The sequence below is a fragment of the Ranitomeya variabilis genome, chromosome 6 (genome assembly GCF_051348905.1).
Source record: "Ranitomeya variabilis isolate aRanVar5 chromosome 6, aRanVar5.hap1, whole genome shotgun sequence".
Classification (NCBI taxonomy): domain Eukaryota; kingdom Metazoa; phylum Chordata; class Amphibia; order Anura; family Dendrobatidae; genus Ranitomeya; species Ranitomeya variabilis.
Genome location: NC_135237.1, coordinates 142,104,126 through 142,122,076, shown reverse-complemented (window position 1 = coordinate 142,122,076; position 17,951 = coordinate 142,104,126). Strand labels below are relative to the sequence as shown.

General features: G+C 41.9%; 1 protein-coding gene across 1 annotated transcript; it reads right to left on the bottom strand.

Annotated features, from left to right (window-relative positions):
* Positions 1-742: 742 nt before the first annotated feature.
* Positions 743-14,964, bottom strand: CCK (cholecystokinin). Its single transcript, XM_077269067.1, has 3 exons — positions 14,825-14,964; positions 12,625-12,876; positions 743-1,128 (listed from the first exon to the last, which is right to left on the bottom strand). The coding sequence occupies exons 2-3, from the start codon at positions 12,872-12,874 to the stop codon at positions 989-991; spliced, it is 390 nt and encodes a 129-aa protein (XP_077125182.1). The 5' UTR covers positions 12,875-12,876; positions 14,825-14,964; the 3' UTR covers positions 743-988.
* Between the last annotated feature and the right edge of the window lie 2,987 nt (positions 14,965-17,951).

The following is a 17,951-nucleotide window of genomic DNA, read 5'->3' as shown; positions in this document are numbered from 1 at the left end:
CCCCTTTTGTTCCCTTGATTAAAAAGCTCTGATTTTAGTGCTGCTAATAATAATTATTCAAAGAAAAGAAAAAATCCTCTGATTCTGAGACAAGATAGTTCCTTAGGCCGGGTGCACACGATCCGGAAGTAGCAGCGCTTTGGACGCAGTGTGTCAAAGCGCTGCCGTCTATTGAACACAGGTGAAACCGCATGTGTTCACTAAACCATGAGGATTTACCGAGTTCAATACATTCTGTGGGTGAAATTTATCTTGTGGAGACTAGCGTCTGGAAAGACGTGCTACATGTCAGTCTCAGAGGTAGATCTGTGGGCTTCTCTGGACGCATAGTGGACATGGAATTTCGCTATGCTGCAACAACTGGCTGCTGCAGGTTTGATGCTGCATAAGTATGCAGCGTCAATCCCGCAGCAATTACTGATCATGTGCACAGACCTTTAATCAGTTTTTAGATAAAGGGTACAACGTTAATATTTGCTTTCAGGTTCCTCATCTTTTATGTAAACCACTGAATAAAACATTTATTTCATGGAAATTATGCATTATGTTGCAGTTGTCTTGGCCCAGTAAAAAGTATTACTTTAAGGAAGTTGCTGATGAAGACTGGTTTCATTTTTGTATTTTTATATATTTCTTTTCTGTATTTAATTTTACATGTTGTATTTTTATTTAGTAGGCATTGGCAGTTTTTCATCTACAGTTTATTGTGTAATACCCAGCAACTTGGATTGACAAGAGGTGGTAAACTAAATATTTTTTTAATATGGAATATCCGTAGCATATGATACAAAGTAAAAAAAGGCAAAATAAAGAAGAAAAACGGTTTCTGGAAAATTCTGCATATGTGTATTGCATTGTAAAATGTTACAAACAAATTTACAACAAGTACATAATAAATATACGTTTAGAACACTGATTTGTAAAGACAACAAATTAATTTATTTAATCTGTACAGAATCTGGAATGTGTTTTTATGGGTTGGGGCATTTTAAGAAGAGTATTCATATTCTTCAGCACTGCGGCGGCCGAAATCCATCCAGCCCATGTAATCTCTGTCATTTATCCGATGGGTTGGGTCAATGATGGGTCTGCTTGGCAAAACTGCATAGCGTCCAGAAGAAGGTCCTGCTAAAATATAAAATATACAGTGTTTGCAAATAGTCACAGATGTATATAGTCCTAATATGACCGTTAGTCAAGTTGTAGTCTAATCTTGAGCCCCTTATACCATCCCAGTCCTGATATATTTTGTTATTATGTGAGAGACAGGGCCACACTGTTCCATATTTATTGGGGCCATGAGCTTATCAAAGCCTTCTCTGAAAGGCTGCTTATGGCTTATCACATTTTCACTGCGATATTGTTTGGTCAAACACCACAAATCACTTTATTTTCCATTATCCTATGTTCCCCAAGCCAGGAGAAGGACAGTTCTGCCATGGCACTCATCAACAGCAGAATGGCTAAGGGAACTTAGAGTGGCCGTCCAGAATTGCTTTAAAAAACATAGAATCATAGAAGGTTAGAGTTAGAAGGGATTTCCAGGGTCATCGTGTCCAACCCCCTGCTAGATGCAAGATTCACTAAATCGTCTCAGGCAGATGTCTGTCCAGCCTTTGTTTGAAGATTTCCATTGAAGGAGAACTCCCCACCTTTAATCACCCTCACTGTCAAAAAGTTTTTTCTAATATCTAATATGTATCTTCTCCCTTTCAGTTTGATTCCATTGCTTCTCGTGTTTCCATGTGCAAATGAGAATAAGGATGACCCCTCTACACTGTGTCATCCCTTCAGATATTTGTAGACAGCTATTTAGTCTCCTCTTATTCTTCTTTTTTGCAAACATTCCCAGATCCTTTAACCGTTCCTCGTAGGACATACACACAGTCTGCTCACCATCCTGGCAGCTCTTCTCTGAACTTGCTACAGTTTTTCAATGTCTTTTAAAGCAACATGATTGCTTTAAAAAATAAAGCCTATTCAATTCAATGAAGCTGAACAATAATAACAAATGTTATATGGCACTTTTTTCTGAAAGAAAAAAGCCATTTTTTTCTCATCCTGGACAAATCAAGATTGCAAAACTGATGGCATACAGGTGCATGACAGATCTAATGCTTTTCTCTCTTTGTACTTGCATTGGCTTCTGCATCATGAATCTGCAAATGTTACAATTATACATTATGTACTAATAATTCTGGGGTATTTCCTTTACTCATCTTGTTTTAACCACCTTCCATAGTACTCTCTATTTTCCTACCATTCTTCATTTTTTATTTCTTTCTTTGGTGTGTTCAAAAACACCATTATTCACATGGGGCCAATGTGGGATCCTATTCTTTATACAACCTTTGTACTTGACAGTACATTAGCTAATCCATATTTTAATGTTTTTCTTGTTTTTAGCTTTACAGTCAAAAGTCTAAAGCAAAAAAGTAAACCTCTGTTTGGGGACTATCGGAAACTAGATGAAAGCTTCTGCAGACTTTGTAATTACTACAATTGTTGACTAGTATTCAGTATTAGTAACCATCGGAGTAAAAGAGATGCATTACATGACGCATAGGTATTTTGAACTGAATTTTCAGCATAAATACACCAGCTTAATTAGGTTTAAAATATCTAATGTATTCAGTTAGTTTAGGGAAAGCTGGTGATGGACCTCTTATAACATGAAAAAGTGATTTATATCTTCTAGCAGCTCTTTCTGATTGTAAGTAAGAATTTACTTTATCTTAATTAGTTAACCGTCTTTAATCTTTGTTTTTTCTCTTTGTTACGGCTGATATTTTGAGGTCTAGGAACAATTACTAGTTTTTCATATCAGTCCAATATTTTGAAATTACAAAAGTCATTCCGGAATGAATATTATGCCATAAGGGATCATTATACTAATGAATTAGCAAACTTTTTCAGTCATGTATGCTATAAGCTGTATTATTAATTAAATCCATAACTGCAAAAATAAACTAATAGGGGGTCATGAACAGAATTAAAAATCAATATTTCTTTAAAATAACAACCATTTACGTTATCACTGGAAGCTATTCTTGCATATTTTCAATTACTGTTTTGTGTCCAATCTCAAAATAGAAGATATAATTAGGAATACAAATGAATGTACACATTAACATTTGTGATGTGTGACCTATGGCCTATAAGGTGCAGGCTTCCAGTTCATATGAAGACTTTTGATGAATATTTGGAGCGCCCCCACACCGCCGCAGGGCCGAGGGGTACCCGGAGCCGGGCCTCTGGTTCTCAGTCTCGGGGTTGTCACGGTGGCTAGACCCGGTCCGTGGCCCTGTCCGTCAGTGGGGGACGTCCGGTGAAATAGGTGGTAGTAATGGTAGCGATGTAACGGTGCGGTTGTAGGGTGTAAGTCGCGGTAAATAACGAGGACACCAGTTTGCAGTCTCTTTACCTCTTTACTGGAGATCTCTGAGTCCTCAGTCCAGAATACGGTTCACCAGGCTGCGCAAGTCCGGCCGGTCCAATGGCACCTCCAGAGCCCTCCTCTCAGGTGGAAATCTGTGCCTTCCTTCTAGCGCTATGTGTTGTAGTCCTTCCCTGCTGTGCTCACGGAAAGTGACCCCACAACGGTTGTGTCTGTTTCTTAAGTTCCCTCACAACTCGATTTGATGTTCCTCTGTAATCCACCCCTCCCTGTATTCAGGTTGGAATGGCACCCGTTTGTCAGGTAGGCCTGGAGTTCTTCCGGGACCCTAGAGTCGCCCCTCTCCCGCAATTGCCCCCCAAGACTTCATAGGCGATATGTGGTAGACAGCCAGCCTGAGACCGACTGCCCTGCCGCTGTTTGGAGTATGGCTTGAAGCTGTATTCTAATCCACTCCCTCGGCGTTCCGGCCACCGGTATTGCGCCTCAGCAAGGTGCTGCCTCTTTCAGCACAACCCCTGCTGGTATTCTCCTTCTGCTTGATCTCGTTTCTCACTCAGCACAATCTGTCTCGCTTCTAGTCCTTTCCTGAGTCCCGCCGCTTCCAGGAGCCTGCGCGGACCCGTTACGTTCTTTCAATGCCAAGCCTCTGCCAGGATCCCACCCCTGGCAGAGACCCTACAGTCTCTCCCTTCACAACACCCCCTGCCACAGGGTGTTGCTCCGTTCAATCCCGTCAGCGTTCTCTCTAACTTCCTGCCTGACCCCCAGTTTACCCACTATGGTGGGGAGTGGCCTAATGAATAGCACCCTTAGCTCCCCCCGGAGGCCCAGCTGTGAAACATATTGGTGTCTGTGATACCTGATTGGAGGAACTCCTTCGGTGCCATCGAACGTACCATGGCTCCCCTTAGCGGCGAAGCCACAGCACTGCAACGACCAGGACTCTGGGGCGCTGCACTCCCCCCTGGTTAAACACAGTACTCCGGGACTGGGAAGAAAAACAACAATACAGATTAGCAAAAAGACATACAATTTTGTTGAGTGCAAAACGATAAGTATACTTGAACAGGCTTCCCTTTTATGGGAGGTGAGGACACTTTTAACGTTACAAACATAGTCAACTTTATAAATTACAGGCTATACATAACTCCTGTTACCCAACCGGGTATTCTACTTAGTGCAAATTCTGGAACGATAAATTAACATTGCCTTTAAGAAACATACACTCTTAGTTTACCAAAGGCCTTCCTATAATCACATTACAGGGTAAGGTAACTTTACATTCTCCTACTTTGAACCTGCAGGACCGCCTGTCCCTATGGCACCAGACCTACTGCCTCTCCTTTCTTTTACAGGACCGCCCCGTTCAGCCAGGGCCTACTGCCTTTCGCTACTATACATAGTATAGACATAACATTCCTTTCGTTTAAAGAACTCTGAGCCCGCTCTACTCGGCTCCTTTAAGGACTCACTCTCTAACCCCTACGGGTTCACTTTCTGTCCTTAGTAACAAAGTAACTTTCTATGGGGACGCAGGGTTTACCTTCTATCCTCACCTTCATCATTACTTCTTTTACTTTCAACTATGCAGACCTCTATCTCTACCCCTACGGGCTCTCTGCATCTTTCAAAACATTATTCAGGTTTCACATTTCAAACAAATTGAACACATTTAACTTTTCATGTAAAACAGTTACATTCTTTTCAAGCATCATTATAGCTTTACTGTTCTGCAACAGTATCTCTCTCAAGTTCAATTCTTCACATCCCCTTTAAGAGGGAACCAAGTCTCTCTGAGGTAGCTCGTTCTCTCAGCCTACCAGTCCATGCAAAGGTTCCGGGATGGTATCTTCGCAAAGTGTCTTTAATTAGAACCGGTAGGAAAGGTATCTTCACAAAGTGTCTTTGGCTCAAACCAATAGGGCAAATATCTTCGCAAAGTGTCTTTGGCTAAAACCAGTAGGGAGCACCTTTAAGAAGGTGCAAACTATTTACAAAGGAAGTTCGAATCATGCACAGTCCATGATTTCTGCAGTTTGTATAACTTTGTGCAAAAACTTCAAGAAAAAAGGAAAACAATAGTGACCCCGGGTCAACAAAGGGGTCACCTTTTAAAGTTTACCCTGGACGGGTTTAGCAGCAACTTAAAGAACAGTTAAGGAAAACTATTTACATTTTTCAAGTTTCCGAGGTTTATTCTTCTTCCGGTGGCTGGGGCTCCCGGCCCCCGGCCACTGCAGCACCAGTGTCCTCGGTTCGAACATGCAGATGGACTCGACTGGCCAGCTCCGGGGCTGCCACTAGGCGTACCGTTGCGATGGTGACAAGTTCAGGCGCTCCCGGGACCAGGTCTGGGGCTGCAGATGCCGCAGGCCCAGACATACACCGCCGAACATTCCGTGCATACCACCCCAGCGGGTTCAAGTGGCGGCTGTAGGTCACTGGATCCCCCTTTTGTAACGGTTCTCTGCTTCGGCCACAACAAGGAGCCCTCACGTTACAATGCGCAACGAAAACATCAATATCCAGTCCCGGCTCGTGTATGAGGCCCCACCCCCTTTTTACATGGTAGGCCAACACAGTGCCTCGCCTTACCGCGTCTCTGTCATCCCATGCCAGGGGGGGTTGTTGTACTTTCGGTGGGCCCATCGACTCCTTTCCACTGCAGAATCAAGCACTGTCTATATTGTTCCCATGTAAGCACCGCAAGAGTGGACCCGTTCTCCCGGGATCCATCTGCTCTAAACCAAGGGGTGTCCCACCGAAGAACCACTCCATCTAAGCTCACATCTACAGGCTCCCCCACTCCAGTCGACAGCGGTGGCACCATCCTCCCCAGGTCGTCGGGGGATAGCACCATTAGCCCTGCCGAGATAAGTCGCTCCCTACTGCGATGGAGGTGGGCCATGGAAGCGGGCTCGTGAAGGGGAGCAGGGGCGTCGGCCATACCTGCGCCTAATGTGGTTCCATCGGTGTCGCTCCGGTCCGTTAACAAGGACGCTGGAATCTGCTGCAGCCCGGACCGGGGCTCCTCCAATGGGATGCTCGGACTCCGCTCCGCTTGCTGTGGTTCCTCCTCCTCTAACTCCGAGGTCGGGATTGGTGGACGTAGCTTCGCTGTCGGATCCGCATGCTTCCGGTCCATCTCCGGTGAAGAAAGGCAGGCCTGAACTGCTTCTTCCTCGCTCAGGCACTCGCCGTTCATCATCGCTGCCTGATAGTCGGTGGCAGTGCATGCACCTAGCTCCGCCATTTCTCTGAGGTCGGGCTTCTCCGTCACCAGCCTCTCGCCGTTGCATATCAAGGGGTGTTTCTCTTCTGCTTTTGGGGCAGGTCATTCCTCTGCAGCCAGAAGTGCAGGGGGCGGTAGCCATTTCTCGCGCCACACTGGGAGTCTCCGCCCATAACACACCCTCCTTCCTCTTGGGTGTAGCAATGGCGGCGCCTTTTGGCGGGAACTTTTGGCGGCTAATGGCGCAGCACAGTCTTACAATAAAGTACAGTCCAAGCACAACAAATCACAGTCTCTAGGCACACATGACCTGATTCTTCAGGCTTAAGTAGATCCTGTTCGTGACGCCAAGTTGGAGCGCCCCCACACCGCCGCAGGGCCGAGGGGTACCCGGAGCCGGGCCTCTGGTTCTCAGTCTCGGGGTTGTCACGGTGGCTAGACCCGGTCCGTGGCCCTGTCCGTCAGTGGGGGACGTCCGGTGAAATAGGTGGTAGTAATGGTAGCGATGTAACGGTGCGGTTGTAGGGTGTAAGTCGCGGTAAATAACGAGGACACCAGTTTGCAGTCTCTTTACCTCTTTACTGGAGATCTCTGAGTCCTCAGTCCAGAATACGGTTCACCAGGCTGCGCAAGTCCGGCCGGTCCAATGGCACCTCCAGAGCCCTCCTCTCAGGTGGAAATCTGTGCCTTCCTTCTAGCGCTATGTGTTGTAGTCCTTCCCTGCTGTGCTCACGGAAAGTGACCCCACAACGGTTGTGTCTGTTTCTTAAGTTCCCTCACAACTCGATTTGATGTTCCTCTGTAATCCACCCCTCCCTGTATTCAGGTTGGAATGGCACCCGTTTGTCAGGTAGGCCTGGAGTTCTTCCGGGACCCTAGAGTCGCCCCTCTCCCGCAATTGCCCCCCAAGACTTCATAGGCGATATGTGGTAGACAGCCAGCCTGAGACCGACTGCCCTGCCGCTGTTTGGAGTATGGCTTGAAGCTGTATTCTAATCCACTCCCTCGGCGTTCCGGCCACCGGTATTGCGCCTCAGCAAGGTGCTGCCTCTTTCAGCACAACCCCTGCTGGTATTCTCCTTCTGCTTGATCTCGTTTCTCACTCAGCACAATCTGTCTCGCTTCTAGTCCTTTCCTGAGTCCCGCCGCTTCCAGGAGCCTGCGCGGACCCGTTACGTTCTTTCAATGCCAAGCCTCTGCCAGGATCCCACCCCTGGCAGAGACCCTACAGTCTCTCCCTTCACAACACCCCCTGCCACAGGGTGTTGCTCCGTTCAATCCCGTCAGCGTTCTCTCTAACTTCCTGCCTGACCCCCAGTTTACCCACTATGGTGGGGAGTGGCCTAATGAATAGCACCCTTAGCTCCCCCCGGAGGCCCAGCTGTGAAACATATTGGTGTCTGTGATACCTGATTGGAGGAACTCCTTCGGTGCCATCGAACGTACCATGGCTCCCCTTAGCGGCGAAGCCACAGCACTGCAACGACCAGGACTCTGGGGCGCTGCATATTCATATTGCAGTCCATTGATGTAAATCTACTGTACCAAAATTGAATTGTTTTAATCCAAGCGAACATCTTGACAACTGACAAAAACTTAACTAATTGCCTCTTAGATTACTGTCACTTTCAATAAAAGAAATCTAGAATATTGACCATTTTCAAAATGGCTGTAAAGGATAAAAATGGCGGCTTTTTCCCTAAACCTTGCTACACATGACTAAAGGCTAAAGGCCCCGTCACACACAGCGACGCTGCAGCGATACAGACAACGATGCTGATCGCTGCAGCGTCGCTGTTTTGACGCTGTGTGGTCGCTGGGGAGCTGTCACACAGACAGCTCTCTCCAGCGACCAACGATCAGAGGAACAACTTCGGCATCGTTGAAACTGTCTTCAATGATGCTGAAGTCCCCCTGCAGCACCCGGGTAACCAGGGTAAACATCGGGTTACTAAGCGCAGGGCCGCGCTTAGTAACCCGATGTTTACCCTGGTTACCAAAAAAAACAAACCGTACATACTCACCATCTAATGTCCGTCAGGTCCCTTGCCGTCTGCTTCCTGCTCTGACTGAGCCGCCGTACAGTGAGAGCAGAGCGCAACGGTGACGTTGCTGAAATATGTAAGGTCTTATCTGAAAAAGATTTTGTTTGGATGGGAGCATATGTAGTTCTTAAACCTCAGTAGAATGCTCCGTATGGGTATTGCCTTTCAGGATGTGCAAGCTGTCCATGCAATAGACACTAATATAGCCCTATAACCATCAGAGATGCAGGCTTTAGAACTGTGTGCTGATAACAAGCTGAATGGTCACACTCATCTTCCCTTTACTGGACATGGCATTCTTGGTTTCCATAAATAATTTAAGATTTTGATTCATCTGACCAAGGAACAGTTTTCCATTTTTCTTCTGTCCATTTTAAATTAGCTTTGGCCCAGAGAAGATGGCACCATTTCTGGATTATATTGATATATGTCTTCTTTTTTACACAATCAAGTTTTTACTTGCAATTGTGGATTGCACGGCGAACAATGTTCACATGCAATGATTTCTAGAAGTATTCCTAAGCCCATGCAGTGATTTGCATGTCCGAATCATGCCTGTTTTCTGTTTTTAATGAATTGTTGCCTCAGGGCCTTTTAATAAGGAACATCCAATATTGATCATTGGCCTTGTCCCTTGTGCACATGGAATTCTCCAGAATCTCTGAATCTTTTGGTGATATTATGTACTGTAGATGGTGGTGGGATATGCAGTAAAGAATTTCTGAAATTGTTGGACAATTTTTAGCTGCATTTGTTTATGTTGCTTTTCAGCAACTTTGCTTTTCAGAGACTGTCTAACAATCTGTTCTTTATACAGAGTCACATGATTAGCTGAAAATTGGCCATCTAGTTGGTTTTCATTAGTACCACTTACTTTTCCATACTTTTGTCAACCCTGTCCCAACTTTTTTTTACATATATTGCTGGCATCCGTTTCTGAATGAGTTTTTTTTTTCAAATGAAATTGAAAAATGTCTAACTTTCAACTTCCGATATCTGTTCTGTGTTTTCCTTTCAATAAAATATGGCTATAAGAAATTTCAAAATCATTACACTTTTCACAGCGTCCCACCTCCAATTTTCAAGAAGGCCAAGAGGTATTACTGGTCACTATGGATGAAAGAGAGAAAGCTTGTAGATGAATGTGACTAGATTAGAGTTCTAAGATAATCTAAGATAAAAAACACATCGAGGACAGGGAAAACCATATTATACACAACATATTGCCTTTGGCAGAATGATTAATCATTCCTAAGCTTTACTTTGTATCTTTATGGTTATATACATGGAATGGTCTCTTTATTAGACACAAGTCAAAGAAGTGTAAAATCAAGTAAGTTTTCTATTGGTACATTTCAGGGAGAAGCCTTATTAGAATGGGAAAAGTGAGTCATTTGTGCAATGTTGAACAAACTGTGGTCATTGGTGCTAGACTAGCCAGGGTCAGGATTTTTGAAATTGTTAACATGATGGGACTTTCTCTTGCAACCATTTTGAGAGTATACAAAAACAGTGTGATTGGGGAAAAATAGCTAGAAAAAGTGGATTCTGTGAACATTAACATCTTGTCAATGAAATGGGGTAGAGGAAGATGTAAAGATTAATTTTGTTAGTCAAATAGCATATGGACACAAACATTATTCTTTAGCTAATATACTTTAATTGACAACTTGTCGTTCCTTAGCACCCACAGGTTATAAGAAAAGAAATCCAGCTATAGAGGGATTGCCATCTAAAGAAAAAAGAAAGGCAAGACTTGGTAAAAGAGTGTAACAATTGGATCCCTGACCAGTGGACAAAACATTACCTGGTCAGATATATCTGTTGCACTATGCTGATGGGAGGGTCATAATTTGGTGCAAGCATCATGAATTGATGACCCCTTCCTGTCAGGTGTGAACAGTTTTGGCTGGTGAAGGTGGAATAATGGAGTGGGGAACATTTTCTTAGAATACCCTGGGTCCTCTGACATTCAAGCACTACATCTTAAAAAATTGAAATCAATAGGTTTTCTCTTTACCCCAAAATACGCTCAGCTGAATCCATATATCACTGTTAATAAAAGTTGCTCTGTTTCTTTTAACACTAATTTTGAAAAAAAATTGAATACCGTTTTGCTCAAGGTACATTGCTATTTAAATCATATGCCTTTTTGGAACATATTTCATTCACCCACTTTTCCTTATTTAATCATACATCAACTGATGTCCTCATCTGAAGTAAAATTGGCATTGGCATACCTACCCAATATATGTTGTGCATCACATATGCCAACTGTTGTTCGAGCATCTGTCATCTGTACTAACTTCTGAATGAAATCAATCCAGCATCTGTTCACACAAATCCCCAATTCATTACTTGGGTTTGCTTCCAATTTCTCATCACGCTTTCATGCAAGTCTGACCCTGACTATTAAAGTGTAAACCAGCTGACTACATAGTTAATGCTCAAACACACACTAACAATGCATCACATTGTGCAATGCAATATTTGGTCAGCTCGATACAATAATTAGTGTGGAGCTACAATTCCATCACCATAAGAAACATTAATGATGCAATGTGAAAATTCAAAATTGGTAGACACAACCATCGGCAAATTAAAACTTACAGGGTCATAAAGGCATCCTTGGATCTCGGTCCGATAATGGACCACAATGCTAGGGCTTGGTGTGGGTCTCCCGATTGGCGCATGACCACATCATATCTAACTACGAGACTGTAACGTTCGGCTAGTCGGTGCATTGCGGTCCATAATCAGACTGAGATCCACACATATCTGCAAGAGACCTTAGTATCTGATTTTTCAGTAACTACTAAATTTGATATGTTCATGTTTGATAGTAATTTCACCTATGTAACTTTTAATGTCACTAATTTAGTGAGAATAACAAATGACAAAGAAAGACAAAATATATCTGATATCTTGAGAACAAGATTTTCAAAATCATTTCAAGTTCCAGACCCTAACATGTGTAATATATTTTTCTAGCTTTCTATCTTCACATCATCCATTCTACTCATGGGATTCGTGAATCTTTTCCAGTCCTATGGTACGTAGTAATAGTTATTTTTTGCTGGCAGTAGTATGGGGTAGGCTGCATATTTCATCCTTTGGTTTGAAATGTTAATGTTGATATAGTCAAAAGATGTGAAACATTGAACTCAATGGACCTCTGTGCCTATACATTTGGTTAATGGGTGTCAATCATCCTCCAGGTTTAGAAGCTTCCTCAGACTAAGCTTTTATATTTCAGTAACAGAAAAAGATCTGGAATGAAGGATACATGTCTATGACCTTAATTTTCTCATGGTTTTTGTTGTTAGAATATCACTAACCTATGTTCTGTTCTTAGGAAAGGCTTTGAAAACAATTACCGAAAAGCAGCAAATTTTCATCTTATAAAAAGTTAACTAGAATGTTTTCATAGTGAATACTTTTTGAGTACAGATTGAATACATATCAACTTTGTATTTCTTATGTACTATGACAGCCACCACCATCCTGTCCTTTGTCACACATTGACAGGGATACATTTACCAATCCAGAGTTGCTTGTTTAGTCCCAGCACCCAGGTAACATGGCCATCAACTGTCACCCTAGTTCACCCATCATAAGCTATTGTTATGTTTCCCACTAAAATTGTACTAAACTATGAAGCATTTATTATAAATGCAAATTAAAATGTTCAATTAAAACCTTCTCAAGGAATTATCAATATCAACTAGTAATCAATTTATAGTGCACATACAGTATCTTAAAATATTTATCAAATTGAATTTAAGCCATCACTTAGATCTATCTATTCTCCCTTTGTCTTTCTGCTTTTGCCTACTTATTCTTTCTGCATCCCTCTGATCTACTTCTAATCCACTGTATGAATTTTCTATAGTGAATAAGCTATAAGGAATAGGGTATAGGATCTTAACACAAAAATCTAATCTTACCTTTCCTGGTCTGGAGATATTTGGCCAACATTGCCCCAAAGTTAGCCTTTTGGTCTCCATTTCCATCAAAACGTTGGAAGCTTTTTAACTGGCCAGATGAGGCACGGATATGTCTTGGGTGATGTAATGGGTTCTGCTGTTCTATTTCACGGGTCCCTAGATCCTCATTCATAGAGCCCACAGTTTGCTGTCCTGTTGAGCTTGCGGACAGCACGGCAAGTAGTACACAGATGCATATTCCTCTGTACATAGCTAAAGGAAAGTTATAAACCAAGATACATTTTCAATTTGTTGTAAAGTAGAATAAGCATGTAGGTGCTTAAATTAAAATGTTACTATAAGTAATGAAATAATGTAATTTTGCCAAAACAAACATATTCTGAATATGTATTGTCAGATAGCATCAAACAAGTACAAACTTCAGCAGATCTGAGGATATAAGACCATCGCCTGCTTTAAATATAATGGTAGGTAAACACACTGTGAACAGCTTAAGGGAAAATAAATATTACTATGTATACACCATGCAACCTCAATCAATGATTGTGCTTCAATATTCAGCACTTTTTAATAGAGACATTTCCTATGAAGAGTCCATCCAACAGTATAGAACTGGTGAATCTTTATGCAAGAGACTCAACATACAGCATATTAATATTTCATAGAGTGCTGGCAAAATAACAGTACACTTAAGGAAAAAATAATAAATCATATATGAAATTTCAGTGTAAGAGGATATCAGAAAATTATTATCGAATAATCTGTTTTTTCTTTAGTGCTGGGGAATGACACAAGACAATGATTGGTATAAGTTGTATGACTGTTACATTATAGATTAAAACTAATCTCTACTACATCAAAAGTACCGTAATAGGGAAATGTCATCATAGCAGTTTTAACACTTGTAATGACTTTCCTATTTTCTGCATGCATGATAATTAGGTACATGATGCAATAAATTATTCAAGCCCCTCATGCGTCAATATTGTTTGGTCGAAAATCACTATAATCCTCTGGGTATTATTTACATTTAATACCCAAAGGGCTAATTCCATTTTAGGATTTAAGGTTTCTCCAAATGGCAAAGACCTGCAATTATCTCTCAACATGAGTAAAAATTCTGTATTCCTGCGGACCCTTGGTCACCAGGTGATTAACTCTGCTACATACTGATCTCAATCTGTTAATTTAGAACATGATATGACAATATAGCTCAATGTGAAGCCAGATTATAATTTCTAAGAATTATATTTTTATCTAGAACCCGTTGTAATGTACAACATGAAATGTCAGCTTTAATAAGTAACCAGTCTTTACATATTTTTCCCAAAAAGTTTTCTGTAATAATGTTATCATTATTATGATAACATTTTTTTAAAAAAAATTATGTATAATTGATAGCTGATATATAAATGAGTTTTCGGTGTTTTCTGCCAATAGTCATATCAATAATGATAATCGCAATGGTGTAATTTTTGTTTACATACATTTTTCTTCTTACATTGTTCTACACATGCAGGTAAAAGTAGACAGTTGTTAGAATCAATAGAAATGAGATAGAATTGGGTCAATACCAAGGATACCTGACCCCATGGTCAGTTATAAGTATCAGCCCCCCCTAATTTCAAGTTTAGCAGAAAAGGAAAGTGTAATTATGATTTTCTAATTTAATATAATGTGCTATTCTTACTAAGTAGAGTTAATACAAATATGGATAATATAGATATATTTGATGCATGGCAAAGTTATCAAACTTTCTAAAATATCCACCAACATCTTATGACATTTCTATTTTTGACATAAGGGACATATAAAAAAAAATAGGATAATCAGCATGTACTCAAACTAAAATATAGCATTTCATCAATTTATACATTCTATAAAATCAAGTAATCAGGCAAGTCTAGTGTTATAGTATTTTCTAAAAAATAGATGAAAAACCCCAGTAAAACACCTGGGTAGGTAATGACAAAGAGGATAGAGATCAGTTGTCCATTGGAGAACCTGAAAGCCACAAACTTCACAGTAACTTCACTATACTGACATTTTGTCTCCTCGTTCTTCTAGATATTACCACCTGTATAGTAACTCTTCGGATACCAGTTCCTGTTACCTGAATAGTATTTCATAGAGTAATATTCTTCCCTCTTTATAGCACTGATGGACACATTCAATGACAATGAATAGACAGAATACTCACCTTTCAGAGCAGATCTGCTTTTCCAAAAGAGAAGCAGGAGAGGGCAGTGCTCAGTGTGCAAGATTAGTTACTGTGCTCCTGGCTGCTGCGCTGGAGCTTATATACTCCCCCCTCGCTGTCGTCTGTTTGCACAAGCTGATGCAAACAAGGGATCACTACATGCCCAACTGGATGCCATCAGGTCATAACATATTCATGTCTCTCTGGGCAAGAGCACAGATAGACCTTTTAACATGACTATCATCACCCCCCATATGTAACTGTCTCCCAGTCATTATATACATAGCCCCTATATTATATGATCAGTCTATGACAATCAGTGGAGATTCACTAACTCCGTATTGAGATTCCAAAGCTTCAGAGAAAGGACAGAAACATGGTTTTCATTCATTTACTATTGAAATTCTGCAAGGCAGCGTTCATCACGTTACATGAGTATCCGACTCGACAAGAAAAACAAACACTCGAAAGCTTACAAATGCAAACGTCTCATTGTAAACTTGACAATTGCTGCTCTGTGGCCCAGAAATCCTTGTGATATTTCGCCATTGCGTCACCTTCCCATTGCTTTGTGGCATTACTCACAATATATGGATGCACACTAATGGTTAATCTTTTTTTTTTTGCATGAATAAATAATAAATAATCTGTCTATGTGTCTGTCAATACCTATATGTTACAGTATATGTTACAGAGAGATAAGATATGTGTTGGAGAATTATTTTTCACAAAAAGGTGCTTAAACAACTAAAATGTGAAAATAATCACAGTTAAATCAACAACAGGTGAAAATAACACTTAGGTTTTATTCACACTTCCACATGGCTGTGTATGAGAGCTATACATTTGACTTAAGAAATGGCACAAGATTTATATATGGGGGAATCTATCCAAAAAAGGACACAAAGGCATAATATACGATGAGATTAAAGCATTACTTCCATACAATAGAAAATCACACATGACAAATGTATGATATTTATCCATTATTGCTCCCTTTCTTTGTTATTTTTACTAAACAGCGGATCAGATTGAGGTAATAGAATCTCACCTATCTCCCACTGGAAATAATTAGCAAAGTCGCCAACATCTTTCTTCTGGTGTTTTGCCACGTAGTATATAGCACAGCCACGTAGTATATAGCACAGCCAACGGAGTATATAGCACAGCCACGTAGTATATCACAGCCCATGGAGTATATAGCACAGCCACGTAGTAAATAGCACAGCCCACGGAGTGTATAACAGCCCACATAGCATATAACACAGCCACATAGTTTATAACAGCCCACGTAGCATATAACACAGCTCACGTAGTATATAACAGCCCATGCACGCAGTATATAACACAGCCCACATAGTGTATAACACAGCCGACATAGTGTATAACACAGCGCACGTAGTGTATAACACAGGCCACGTAGTGTATAACATAGGCCACGCAGTGTATAACACAGCCCATGTAGTATATTGCACAGCCCACGTAGTATATAGCACAGCCCATGCAGTATATTGCACAGCCCACGTCGTACATTGCACAGCCCACGTAGTATATTGCACAGCCCACATAGTATATAGCACAGCCCACACAGTATATTGCACAGCCCAAGTAGTATATTGCACAGCCTACCTAGTATATTGCACAGCCCACATATTATATTGCACAGCCCACGTAGTATATTGCACAGCCCACGTATTATATTGCACAGCCCATGTAGTACATTGCACAGCCCACGTATTATATTGTACAGCCCACTATTATATTGCACAGCCCACGTATTATATTGCACAGCCCACGTATTATATTGCACAGCCCACGTATTTTATTGCAGAGCCCACGTATTATATTGCACAGCCCATGTAGTATATTGCACAGCCCACGCAGTATATAGCATTGTGGGCATCATATCCCTGTTAAAAAAGAATTAAAATAAAAAATAGTTATATACTCACCTTCCGTTGGCCCCGGATGCAGGCAAAGTGGTTATCGACGCTCCTCACGCGATCTGGTCCAAGAGTGCATTGCGGTCTCACGAGATGATGACGTAGTGGTCTTGCGACACCACTACGTCATCATCTCGCGAGACCGCAATGCATGGAGCGGTCACGGGAGCGTCGCGAGGAGTGGGAAAGGCCGGGTTCGAAGGGCCGAAGGACGGTAAGTATATAGCGATTTTTTATTTTTTAAATTATTTTTAACATTAGATCTTTTAACTATTGATGCTGCATAGGCAGCATCAATAGTAAAAAGTTGGTCACACAGGTTTAATAGTAGCGGTAACGGAGTGGGTTACCCACGGCATAACGCGGTCCGTTACCGCTGCCATTAACCCTGTGTGAGCGCTGACTGGAGGGGATTATGGAGCGGGCACTCACTGCGGGGAGGAAGGAGCGGCCATTTGCCGCCGGACTGTGCCCGTCGCTGATTGGTCTTGGCCGTTTTGCCGCGACCAATCAGCGACTTGGATTTCAATAACAGACAGGGGCCGCGACCAATGAATATCCGTGACAGACAGATAGACAGAAGGACAGACGGAAGTGACCCTTAGACAATTATATAGTAGATGACTAGTACAACTAACATTAGTACCCTCATCTACTGTATCATCACCCATCCTGTTGTGAAATTGGATTCTGGGTTCCCCCGGTGGCCACTTGTGGAATTGTACTTGTGTGCATCATCCCCTCTGTTCACCTGCTCCTATCAGGATGTGGGAGTCGCTATATAACCTTGCTCCTCTGTCAGTTTCATGCCGGTCAACAATGTAATCAGAAGCCTTCTGTGCATGTTCCTGCTACTAGACAACTCCTAGCTAAGTTGGACTTTTGTCCTTGTGTGTTTTTGCATTTTGTTCCTGTTCACAGCTGCTGTTTCGTTACTGTGTCTGGAAAGCTCTTGTGAGCGGAAATTGCCACTCTGGTGTTATGAGTTAATGCTAGAGTCTTAAAGTAATTTCTGGATGGTGTTTTGAGAGGGTTTTCTGCTGACCATGAAAGTGCCCTTTCTGTCTTCATGCTATCTAGTGAGCGGACCTCGATTTTGCTAAACCTATTTTCATACTACGTTTGTCATTTCATCTAAAATCACCGCCAATATATGTGGGGGCCTCTGTCTGCCTTTTGGGAAA